Source organism: Cervus elaphus, chromosome 5 (assembly GCF_910594005.1).
Source record: "Cervus elaphus chromosome 5, mCerEla1.1, whole genome shotgun sequence".
Lineage (NCBI taxonomy): Eukaryota > Metazoa > Chordata > Mammalia > Artiodactyla > Cervidae > Cervus > Cervus elaphus.
The window spans coordinates 17,622,547-17,635,709 of record NC_057819.1 but is presented as its reverse complement, the minus strand read 5'-3'; the positions used below and the strand labels follow the sequence as shown (position 1 = coordinate 17,635,709).

At 48.7% G+C, this 13,163-nt stretch overlaps 1 protein-coding gene across 3 annotated transcripts in view; it reads left to right on the top strand.

The window, feature by feature from the left end:
• Positions 1-13,163, top strand: part of CUX2 (cut like homeobox 2) — a 268,877-nt gene that overhangs the window by 171,435 nt on the left and 84,279 nt on the right. For all 3 annotated transcript variants that reach the window (XM_043901848.1, XM_043901847.1, XM_043901849.1), the window contains one exon: positions 2,132-2,179. In XM_043901848.1, coding sequence (XP_043757783.1) covers positions 2,132-2,179 — 48 coding nt within the window. The remainder of the gene's footprint in view (positions 1-2,131; positions 2,180-13,163) is intronic.

Here is a 13,163-nt window from a genome sequence, read left to right as displayed (position 1 = left end):
ATGTGGGAGCCCCCAGGTGATAAGGGAAATCCAGGCCAGGTTTTAAGCCTCTGAGTTTGGCTTACATAATTTTAATACTGCATAATTATGCAATTATGTAATTAGGAGGAATAAGTTTCCATTCCTATTATAGTCGCGCCTCTGAAAATTCTCATTTTTGGAACTAGTCTCTCCTGATGGGGGAGAGTCATGCCAAGACTTTATTTAAGAACATCATCTGGCTGGTACCCAGCTCACCTCCTGCTGGTGCTTGTGCTTGGTTTCCCCCAGGGGTTAAGCAGACAGAAAGGGCGGTGGGCGTCTAGAAAGAGTTGGCATTGGTCCAGAGTCCCACCAACCTCACCACGGTTCTCAGATTTGAATCCCCTAAATTCATATGAGTGGGGGTTTGTGAACAGAGCCTGTTTGGAGAATCTGTTGACCTGCATTGAAATTCCAACTGTGCCACTCACTTGCTTTGGGACCTTCAAAAGTCAGCCACTCTCAGAGCCCCTGTGTCCCTTTCTGTAAATTCAGAGGAGATAAGCCCCTTCCAATACTTCCGTTTCCTGAAACCCAGACCAGAGGTTTTCTGTTGATGTGTTTTATTTGGTTGGTAAAAATCTCTCCAGTTTTACAATGAGTTATCAACATTTAGCATCTCTGATTTCACCCCAAAACTCGGATTTCCGATCTCTTTTGAGACCATTTGGTAGAGCTGGCCACACAGAGGCTCCACCCCCACACAGCAGTCATCAGAAACAGCCGAGCAGCTGCCACCCCCTTACAAAGGCGCTGTGTTCTCCTGAGATTTGCCACAGGCCGCCCAGCCTGTCTCCCTCCTGTCCTCTTCCTCCAGCCTCTGTGGGCATTTGAGTTTATAACCTGCAACCTGGGTCTACAGGAGTTTCCTTTTCCATGCTCAGCCCCTGCACTCACAGTTCCTTCTGATCAAATAAATTCCCTAGGTTCACATGGGTTCCCTACATCTCTCCTTAGATCCCCAGCACACATCAGTAGTCAGTGGCTCTGAGAAGCCCTGGGGGGACCCCAGAACAGTGAGGAAGCATTCCCAGGACCCAGAAGAAGGGTTGTTTCCAGGAGCAACACCATCCTATTTCATAGTTAAGGGATTTATTCTTCACCTGACATAGGTATTCGGTGCATCCTTCCCTTTCCTGCTTTTCTCTGCTACCTGCTCCCTCTCCATTGTCTCGAGCCCCCCTCAGGTTCTCCTCCCACGGGGGTTTCTTTTGGACCATAGATGACAGTGGTTAGAGGAGTCCCCAGTGGGTCTCAGAGAAAGCTGGAGCATTTATGATCAAGATCTTCGGACCCTCAGTTCTAAAAGACCTTCCTCTTGCATGCTGAAAAGAACTCATGGGAGTCCACCAGGGGCATCCTTGGGGCTGGGAACCTCAAAGGCCCTTGAGGAAGGCATGAAATTAGGGTCCAAAAATAGGAGGCTCCCTTCTGAAGATAGCCTGGTGGCATAGAGTTTAGCAAACATTTATAGGGCCCTTCTTCTGAGCTGGGTCCCATGGCAGGTGACTCCACCAAGCCCCCAGAAACCCCATTTTCTGGTGAGGAAGGGGTGATAGTACAGGGCGGTGTTGCTAAAATGACAAATGCAGTCTTTGCTAGAGAGGGCGACTGAGTGGGGAAGCAGAAAGGGCAACCTCTGGAGACATCTCCCAAGCAGTGCCTGGAGGGCAGAGGTTTTCTTGAAGGATGTTAGTGACATGACCCAGGGCGCAGAGCCTCTCCAGCCTCAGCTCCAAAAAATGACCCCTGATGAGCCACCAATCACATGAGGTACTTTGCATAAAACAGCATTCCGTGATCAGATCCACTTGGGAAATGCTACTTCCTCTCCCTCTTCCAGAAATTCCCAATGTGCACTGTGTAAAAGGCTCCCAAGGGTCCTGCAGGGAAGAAACTTGATGTTGTGCTTGATGTGTTCTGATCAGACCTGGCCGGGCCCCTTTGTGTGTGTTTGGGTCTGTCTGTAGGTGTATATATGAGGAACCCTTATGAAATCTCATGGAGCGCAAGTCCCACGGGACACACTTGCTGATTTGGGGGACAACAGTGAGCTGCAGGCAGGGGCTGCTTGACACCACAGTGAATTCTTCGCTGATCTCTTTTACAGGAAATCAGAGAGATGGTGGCTCCTGTATTAAAAAGCTTCCAAGCTGAGGTAAGACCCAAGGCCTGTGGCATGTCACGAAAATACCCCCCAGTTGTCTCTCCTATCCCACCTGGGGTTCTCAGAGGTTTCCAGCAGCAGAGAAACTTCCCTGCCCCCATTGTAGACTGCCCCATGCCCTCCAGATCAGCCATAGTGTCATGATAAGAAAGGGTGCTCTGTTTCCCTTTGGTGGGATTGCTGCCTGCTCTGACATACTCCTCTCTACCACCCACCCTCGGAGTATATAAAATCTACTCCTTGCACATCTTTTCGTGCCAACCCATCGGGCCCTCGTTCCTTTGGCAGCAGCTGAACTGTCCTCAGCCAGTTGTTTCTCTTGCCTTCCTGGAGCCCTGGGATGGAGATGAACCTCCCCCGCATCTCCTCTTTGCTTGACTTGGTGACCAGGATTCCGAGAATGTCCACTTGTCTGGCTGGCGCAGGAGGTTGGCAAGGAAAAGAATGGAGTTACACTGAGTCAGGGGAGTGGAAGAGGGAGGCCATTTCTCCAACGTTCTGTCTTCAGGGGGCTCTTCTCAGTCTTCCCCTGGATTCAGGCAGGATGCTGAAAGGATTGGCCCTTAAGCACTCGCCAGTGGAGATACATTTTTAAGTCTGTCGTCCGCCAAGTGCCACATTACTTTAAATCTGTCTCTTCAGAACCGAGTAAGCACATAAGGCAATATTAAAGTAAACAATAACTGGATTTACACAAATGTCGCTGATTTCCATATTTTTCATCCTTTCATTTTATTACTGAGTTGACTGATGTGCTTATTTATTTATGGGGCCATCCGGTATTGATTCATTTGGTTGTGAGGTGCCTGAGCTGGAAGAGGGTGGAAAAAACCCAGAAAGAAGACCAATAATGTTAGGAATGTATTGTCATGGCTTTGTGTTTTGTTTTTTTTTTTGTTTTTTTTTTTTTTGAAAAGGTCCCCATCTGCCAGCTCACGGTCCCATGAGAAGCATTCAGCACACAAGCACTCTCAGACAGCTGATCCCTTGGTCCAGCCCCAAGACAGGCATTGAATGTTTCATGTAGAGCATTACTTTCTCGGCCATTCTCCTTGCTTGGCTTGGCATGGCAAAGCTTCTCTTAGCCACTTAGAGCCTCAGTTTCCCTATCTGTTAAAGGAGAATAAAAGCACTACAGATGTTTCCATGTTGTTCTGAGGATTAGATGAAATACAATGAAGGGAAAGAATTTAATGTAATTCCTGACACATAGCTGCTTGGGAGTGAAGAGCACAGACTCTGGGGTCAACCTGGATTTGAATCCTGCTTCTACCAGTTTCTAGCTGTTTGACCTTAAGCAGGTTGCCTGTGCCTCTATGCACAAGTTATTTGTGTCTCTGGGCCTCTGTGTCACACTCTACAAAATTGAATAATAATTATACCTATTCCATAGGGTTGTGAATGAAGAAGAACAAAGTTAATACAGAGTGTTCAGAACGTTACTTTGTGTGTTAAAAGCCTTACTATTTTATTTCTGTTATCAGTCACCTTCAACATAGGTTTCTTTGGCCTCCACTATGCCTGGGTTAGAATCTGCCTCTTTCCTAACTAGGTGTTCAAGGCTTTTTATCCAAAAGAAGGGGGTTTTCTGTCCCTAGAGGAAGCCAGCATGACTTATGTCATCTTTCGATGGGAGTAAGAGTTACACGTTAGATTTCGGCAGTGGTCAGAGAAGACCCAAGTGTGGTATGATGGAAAGTACATATGAATCAGACTCAGATGGGCCTGGCTTGAATCTTTCGCTAGTTGTGTGGCCTAAGGGAAGTTCCTCAACCTCTCTGAGCTGCAGTTTTTTTGGGGTGGTTTTTTTTTTTTTTTTTTTGAGCTGCAGTTTTCCTCCTTAAAGGCGACTAACAGGAGGGCTTCTAAGAACTGAGCAGCGTGGAGGCAGTTGACATATGTCCGGCACACAGTTGATGCTCAGTAAGTGCAGGAGGAGAGAGAGAGTCTTAGGGCGGCCAGAAGAGACAAAGCTGAATTCTCATTTCCAAATCCATGTGGGATGTGGGATAGACACCATTTTAATAGCTGGCAATCTTCAAAGAACTTCGTTAATTTTTTTAAAAGGGTTTTCTATCATCCCTTTAATGTACCAAAAAGACTACATTTGTCTGGAGTTTTATTCCCAAAACCCCTGCTTTCTTCATGATCTATTGACTAATCCATTGCGGCCGCCATGTCCCTCCCAGTGCCTCAGGGGAGAAGCGCTGGCAAAGAAAGGTGTTAATAAAAAGCATCTTCTTCGTCCAGAACAAACTGCACACACACAGGCCGTTTATAATCCAAATTTGATTTTCATTTTAATTTTTTTAATGAGGGTTCATCCTTTATGCCGCTTCCCTCTCGCAATCCACCAGGCCCTGGGCTCAGAGCTGCAGATTCCCAAGTGGGCATTAATCACCTCCCAGGAATATTCCCTGAAGCGAACACCTTCCAGAGTCACATAAACTAACCCATAAAACGCCAAGGCTGAATATCGTACCCGTCATTCCTTCTCCCCAAGTGTGGGCCTCTTGTTGAAATATAACACATTCAAGTTCATTCCTTAATTTCACTCCACCAGCCCTGGTGTATACAGAATACAGACATCCTTTTATCTTTTCATACTATGTATGCGGGGGTCTTATTTTCTTTTTCTTTCTTTTTTTTTCCCCCACCGTGCTGGTGGTGGGAGGGAGGCGGAGAGGAAGTGAATTTGCCCTGCTGTGAATTGAGGAAGCTTTCCCTCTCCGCCTTGATTGCTTAAAGGACAGTCTTGATTCCCCCTGCTCAGGGAAACAAAGACAGCCAGAGAAGGTGGCTTAATGGAGACAGCTTGAAATGGCCAAAGTTTGAATATCCTTGTGCGCAGAGAAAAGAGCAAGACGAAAGCCCCGCTAATTACAAAAGTTGCTTTATGAAAGATAATTCAAAGCAATAATTTAGCAAACATAATCAAGTCGCACAGATGGGGTTGTTGATGGATGGATTGCAACATGCAATTAGCAGTTCTCGCAGTTACATATCATTAACCCTCCGAGCACAAAAATTATTTTCTCATTATTAGTTGAAAAGGTAAAATTAAGCTGACTAGACAGTAAAGGAACAAACTACAATTAATTACCTTCATTTATTACAGTCATTATTTTAAACTTATTTTTACTTGGAGAGAGAGACGAAAACATCTAAATTAAAAGTTTTGTTATGCTAAATCAGAGGTGAAACTTTGCTAAGGCGTGTGTGCCGTGGCCCAGCCAGAAGACGGCAAGGCCACTGCGGGGAGAGGTTTTCTTTTTTTCCCCTGCTTCCTTCCTCTTCCACCATGAAGATGTGGCCTGCGTGGCGGAAAACCCCTTCCATTGAGGTGGAACAGGCTCGTTCACCTGGGCCTGATTGAAACACAGCAGTTTGGGAACCAAAGAGGCAGAGACAGCCTCTGATCCCCAGGGAAAGTGAGAGAGAGTGGTGGTCAGACACCCAGGGTCTGAGTCCCACCTGCCACTGCTTGTGTGACTTTGACCAGTGTCTTCCTATCTCTGAGCCACTGTTTCCTGCTGCGTAGGGACAGCTGTTCGGATCACGTGAGGTTCAGTGAGATTCACTGTCAAGAGGCCAGCAAGTCGCTTGCTCTCACTGTGGTGGGGGGTGTCTGGTTGCTTGGGCCTGAGGTTGTGGTCTCCCTGTCCTCTCAGGATCAGAGGGAGCTCGTGTGGCGTGACCGCCTTTTAGGAGCTCAGCGAGGGGGTCGAGACGCCACCTACCAAGAGACGGAACGGGTCCTCAGTCGAGCCCATGCAGTCATTTATTCACTCAACAGACATCTGCTGAGTACCTGCTGTATACCAAGTATTGTTCGAGATACTGGGCCCAGTGAAGGTCTCAACCTGCTAGTCAGCCTGACCATTCTTCTCGGGGTGAGGGAGTTGGGCAAACATTTGTGCCAGAACTTGAAGGGCCACCCTTCTCCTTGGTGCCTCCAAGGCCCACTCAACAAATACTTATAATATCCCTAGGAGTTCAGTGCCCATGACTGAAGCGACATGTCGCGGTCATGTCCCTCCCAGAGATCCCCTTCGTTTGCTGAACTTCAGGTTCACACTGTCCCTACGGTGGCTGCATGTCTGTGCTGTGTCCTGGCGTTCCCCCATCAGGAGGCAGAGCCTGTGTCTCCATCCTTTGAATATGGGCCTTTAGATTGGTTTTCACTTGAGCCAATAGACATGGCAGAGGTGGCCCTGTGCCCATAACAACAGAGGCCTCAGCCAGCCTGGGGTTTTCACCTCCTGCCTCCTCTAGCCCAGCCTTCCCGTAAGAAATGTGACCACCTGGAGGCTCCCTGTGGTGAGACGGCCAGCCTGCCTGGAGAGGCCCTGAGGGATGAGCGTCCACATGGCAGAGAGAGGGGCCGGGGACACCAAGGCACCAGACGCAAGTCAAGGAAATGCTGGCCATCAGCTGCCATCTTGCCATGACTGCCTGAGAGATGACAGGAAAGAACCACCCCACTGAGCCCAGTCAACCCCCAGGACCATGAAGATAAGACATTGTTATGAGCCTTTGCATTTGGGGTGGGTGGTTACACAACAGTAGGTAATTAGAACGCCTGGATTTACAGAGTGCCAGTTCTTTCCTCTCCACGGATCCTCAACTCTCATCTCCCTCTCTCCTCTTCTTTTCTTCCACCTTCTTCTATGTTTTCTCCTGCCCCCCCCCCCCAGCCCCTCTCCTTCAGCCTTTGCTACATTTTAGCCTTCTCATTTCCCCCCAGCACCAGTTCCTTAGATCACCACCTCCATGCAGAGCACTGCTTTCTGCCCTCCCGATGCCCGAGGGAGGGTGATGGGTGCTCCCAAGGCAGAAGCTGAGGCACACAGACAGCAGGCAGCCTCCTCAGCGTCGAGCCTGGCGTTGCCCTCCAAGGGCCCAGGTGGGAGTGTCAGCAGTTCTGAGCTTTCGTCTCTTCTCCTTTGTGTTTCTTCCCATGGAGTTGGGGTGCATCTCCAAGGCAAACCCCAATGGCTAAAGGAAGTCTAGAGCAGACGCAATTGAAGTTCTATCTGTGGAGGAGCAGAAGGGTTATGTTGAAAGAGGAATTTGCAAGAAAGCAAAAGAGGAGGCCTTGCTGCCTTCCCTGTGGGTAGTTAGGTGGCAAAGAATGGCATGATACCCACCAGCCTGGCACTCCTCTCCTGGGTGTTGGTTGGATGAGTGGATGATTCAGTCAACAAATAAATACATATACCTTTCATTGAGTGAGTTACCCTTTACTGTGCCTTCTCTAGAATGGGGTGATGACGCTTGGACAGCCTGATTCATGTGGGTTTCAGGGTGCCACCCTGGTCAGAGATGTAACAAGTCATGATCTCCTGTGTTCTGAGGCATTCCAGACCCTTTCCCACAGGTCTCATGTAGCCAGAGGTGCCAAACACAGTCTACCAAAGGGAGTCCCCTCACTTTCAGGTGGGCAGAGGACTAGAAGTTCCTTCTTTTGCCCATATCCACCTGCCAGGATGCTAGTGATTGATCAGACCCAGGTTGGACCAACAGGGCACCAGATGAGAGAGAGGCCAGGATATCTGCTGTGTGGCCTCCGATTTGAACATCGCTGAGACTCAGTTGCTTACTCTTGTAGTCACTCAGGAGCCAGGCTTGGCCCTGAAGGAGGGCCTTGCCTTTGCTGGAGAAGTCTGCTGACGTGACTTTTATTGCACGTCTACCATGTGGTGCACAATTTCTAATGGTTATTTTGTGTGTTCTTTGTGATGTTTCTATTAAGCTAGGTTTTATGATTATCTCCACTTTACAGATGAGGTTCAGGGGAGACGACTGACATCCATTTAGTACCTGAGACAGGATGAGAACCGAGGTGGGCATGAATTCAGGCTCAGGAGGGTGGTATGGGCTGGAGAAGGCACTCGGGGCAGAAACCCCAGGCCATCTGGCCCCTCCCGGCCTCTCCCCTCAGCCAGTAGACAGCCTGGCTTATTCCCACCTCAGGCGACGTGTCTGCTGTTCTCTTACCTGGAATGTTTTCCCGGTACTGTCTCTTGACCCAATTAACTCCTTTCAAGTGTTAGATCCTCCCAAGAGTGAGGAAGCTCGCCCTGGTTGACCCCAACCCCTAGTCAGGCTTGGACTCCCATCTTTCCCAGCATGGCTCCCCACACTCACCCAGCATGCCACGTAGCATAAGTCGTGTTTGTGGGTGTCTCATCATTCAGGGCCCCGGGGCTCCTTGGCTGTGACTCTGCCTGAGCGGGAGCCACAGGAGGCTTTAGAGCAGAGGAGGGCCCGGCTGTGACTCCAGCTGTAACAGGATCCCTCAGCCTCCTTATCATCTCCTCATGTGGGGGGCTGGGGGGTAGGGCTGGCCTCTCAAAAATGACAGAGAGGAGGAGACTCTATGCCTCACATGCCTTACCTGAGCCCCCACACCGCCTGCCCAAGCTCCTGCTCTCTGCCCCCATCCTGTGCCCAGAACCTGAAGTCATCATTGGCCTCCCCCACCTTCTGTCCCAGCCCCAGACTCAGGATGCCCTGCAGGCAGGTGTGGGTGGGAAGAGGTTCTGACCGGGACAAGGTCCCCAGTCCCTGTTCCTGAAGCTGAGCTGCCTAGGTGGGGCCTGGAGGGCACGTCCTCACAGCTCGGATCGCCTGAGGAGGGCACGGCCGGGTCCTAACTGGCCCCTGTGCTCCCCTCCTGTTCTGCATTTGCCTGCAGGACTCTTGCCCTTCCCTTTGAGTTGAGATGTAATTACAAGATTTTTTTGCCTTTTAACATTGTTTGCTATTTCAGCTGTCTTTGATGTCGTAATTCTCTTACTCCCGAGGTAACCCTTTCTCTGTCGCTCCCAGCACTGGCATGCCATCTCTTTGTGAGTCCCTTTCTCTGTCGCTCCCAGCACTGGCATGCCATCTCTTTGTGAGTGGGGCCCCCTTGGGGCCACACAGATGTTAGACACATGCAGTCCTGACCAGCCAGCAAAGCCAGGGGGAAGTGGCCTCACTGACCAGCGGGACCCAGCAGGAAAGATAAGCAGTGGGAACAAGCGTGGCTTTGGAGCCAGATTGGCACAGGCTTGCATCCTAACCCATCTGTTTGCCCGCTGTGTGATCCTGGGCAGGTCACTTAACCTCTCTGGGCCTCAACTTCCTTGGCTTTTAAATGGAGATAATGATACCTACCTCATAGGGTCGATGTGAGGGTTAAATGAGTTGACCCTTGCAAAGCTCCAAGAACAAAGCCCAGCACATAGTGAGTGCTCTTTGGACATTAGTCAGCGCTCCCAGCTGATGAGCTGAATTTATTCCTCCCACTTCTCCCCAGTCCCCATGAGGAAGCATCTGCTCTCACCCGTTCTCAGGTAAGGTAAGTGAGGCTCAGCACCCAGCGCGTGGTGGTGGGTGGTGACTCAGACTGGGACACCAGCCGGCAAAACTTCCCGTGCATTGAGCCACGCATCACCACGTCTCAGCGATATAGCAAGGGAGGCACCGCTGGTGTCATCCCCTCTGACAGGTGAGACGTTGCAGTTCAGAGAGGTTAAGCTGCTTGCTTCAGCTCACACAGCTCTTCACCAGCAGAGCAGAGGATGGAAGATGCAGACCTCAGCTTGGAGGGCTGAGTGGATCTCCCCAGGGAGCTTCGGGGGTACAGAAGGAGCTGAGAACACTCTATAGATTTTTCTGGAATTGATCAGTTCTACACTGAGGATCTGAATTAGACACTTGCAGGTAGTTAGGGGTTCGAAAAGAGATCTCTTTTTTCAGCCAGATCTGTGTCTTTTAGATAATGTCTTTGCTGAGCTTTTCCCAGGCACAATCTACCAGGGAAGCCCAGCCCATTGCAGAGAGCTGGATTCAAACCCAAGTCTGCATACTCAGCCCAGGACTTGGCATATAGCAAGTGCTCAATAAACAGGGTGTCACTTGCAAGATGCAGTGAGAAGGACTTCTGTCCACCCTTCCTATTCGCGGCTCACACGCGTATGTGCACACCTACTCCCCACCCCCTCTGATGACATAATAACTTTGATGAGGCAGGTTTTCTTGGCTCCCATAACCCGGTCTGGCCCTTCTGGCTTTGCCCTGCCCAGCTTGGGGTAAAACTTATAACGAGCTGAATATCCTTCTGAATTTAATATTAAGAACCCACCAAAGCATCATTGAACCTGTCACGCCATATTACAACCAAATTAAGAACCAGCAGCAATCCTCTTTCATTCAGTATCATATGCCTTATAAAGTAAATTATTAATGCTTTTTTCCCCCCAGTTAAGCAGTTATTTGCAGTTGTTCCGGGTATTTCTCATTAGAAATAACATCATCTAAAGAACGATATTGATTGATTTTTTTAATCTTGGAATCATGGACGTGAGCCACATATTTATATGACATTCCCTTTAACTAGAATTCTCATGCTTTATTTTTATATTATTGATCTTTTTGACACGAATTGCTTTTTGGCCTTGTGCGAACGTTGTAAGCTTTCCGCCTGCAGAGGAATGGGTCGGCGTCTGGGCCGAGCTGGGAAGAGTGATCGCTCCAGCGGCATGGCGGTAACATTCCCGCACATTTAACAACAATTAGTCTGTGCTGATGCCATGGTAGGCTTTCGTGTATGAAAATTTACAAGCCTTTTAATGGACTGCATTATGGAAGGCCATGCGGGGCCAGTCGGTGGGGAGATGAGGCCGCCGGGCGCGCATTCATCTCGTGGCGCTGTCAGCCAAGCATCTCTTAGCGCTCCTGTCTGCCTGGAGCCAGCGGCGGGCTGAGCGACTCTCCTGCAGCAGCCAGCACATCCCCTCAGGGCATGAGTGCCCATTCCTGTGGTCACTCGGACATGCATTCAGTAGATGTTTCTTGACACCTGCTGTGTGCCAGGCCTGGTGTTCAAGGGCCAAGGTGGTGAACATCGTTGACTCACGTGCTCAGGAAATCTTGACAGCTAAGCTCCATTGTGTGCCAAGAACCATGCTAAGCACTGACGCTAAGAGGTTGAGCACAGATCATTCTTCTGGCTCCTGTAATGTGGAGCGGAAATGACAGAAGCTTCGATCCGCCCAGACTTGGGTTCCGATCACAGCTCTCTCTTTGACCAACGGTCTCAGTGAACCTCAGTTTCCTTGGCTGTGAACTGGGAATGGTAACTGCCCCTACCACACAGGTAGGCTGGGAGGATTCATGCAGGTAGAGAACTTGAATGGTTTTGTGTGGCGTAAACCTCCCAGAATCAAGAGCTTTGCATCATGCTTTAGAATTGGTATGCCTTCCCCTGCAGCCAGCAGCCCTAGAGCACACGTCATGCCCATCCCTGCTTCCCTTCCAGTTTCACTGAGACCTTCAGTGTTGCAGACATTTATTCTGCACCTGCTGTATATTAGGGTGAGTTCCAGGCTCCAGGGATGAGGCTGTGAGCATCTATAGATACCCCTGCTGTCCCCAGGGCCCGCACAGCTGAATGACAGAAACAGCCAGACACACACTCTTCAGGGCCAGCAACGATCATGGTTATGATCGAATTTCATATGAGTTTCATCCTTTAACCCTTTGTTATTCAGAGCGTGGTCTGTGCACCGGCAGCATCTTCATCACCTGGAAGCATGGTAGAAATGCAGTTTTATTGGCCCCCCACCCCACCTCCCAGGTCTCCGTACTCAGAATTCGCAGTTTAACAAGGTCCCCTCGTAAGTCAACTATATTTTTTTTAAAAAGCCTCAATAATTTGGTGATTTGTGATTCGTATGCTCATTAAAGTTTGAGATCCTCAAACTGCCCATTGAAATCTCCTGAGGACTTTAAAAAATACTGAGACCTGGGTCTCTCCCCACAGTGGGTGGCATTCTATCTGGTGTGAGGCTTGGACATCAGGATTTTAAAAGCTTTTGCTGGTGATTCTAATATTTGAGATGTTCTTGCCCTAGAAGCTCACCATCTAGTGGAGGAGACGGATACATGGAAATAACCAGTCATGTGCTGGTCAATGTAGAGCTAGCTGTCAGGGGAGTCCTGACTTCTGTGGTGTAAATACTCCCTCTAGGAACAATTTCAGGCTGGCAACATGGAGTGGGGAAGAGATATGCAGTAGCATCTCAGATAGCGTTTCCACCACAGACATAAAAGCTATGCATAACCTCAGAGCCCCAAGAGTAGTAATATATTACCACATAATTAGGAAGTGATGAGTTCTGAATATGTATTCCCTCTTTTTTTCAATCTTTTGTGTTAAAATACACATAACATTTATTACCACCTTAACCATCTTTAACTCATCAGTTCAGTGATATTAAGTACATTCACACTGTTGTACAATCATCACCACTATCCATCTCCAGATCTTTTTTCATCTTCCCAAACTGAAACTCTGTTCCCATTCAATAGTAACTCCACATTCCCCGCCCCTGGCAACCACAATTTTAAACTTCCTGTCTCTGTGAATTTGACTGCTCCAGGCACTTGATAGAAGTGGAATCATCCAGTATTTGTCTTTCTGTGACTGGCTTATTTCACTCAGAGTGTCCTCAAGTTTCATCCAGATTGTAGTACCATCATTTTTAATGTAATTTATGTATTATAATCGTAGGTTTATACGATTTAAATTTTTAATTAGGGCCATTTTAACAACCAGCTTGTAAAAGTCCAGAAAATTTAACAGTCGGCTTTGGCAAGCTGCTACAGGTAAGCCCCCGCACACCACTGGAAGTGCAAGTGAAAACAGAGAGCCAAACGGCAAGCTTTAGGACAGGGGTCAGCCAACTCTGGCCCTCAGGCCAAAGCCTGTTTTTATAAAGCTTTATTGGAACACAGCCATGCCCACTCATTCATGTATTGTCCATGGCTGCTTTCCCACCACAGCCGCAGAGCTGAGTCGTTACAACAATCTGTATGGCCTGCAAAGCCAAAACTATTTATTATCTGGCCCTTTACAGGAGAAGTTTGCTGGCTCCTGCTTTTTGGTGTACAGGGAGTGGGAGAAAATTATTACTTATTCATT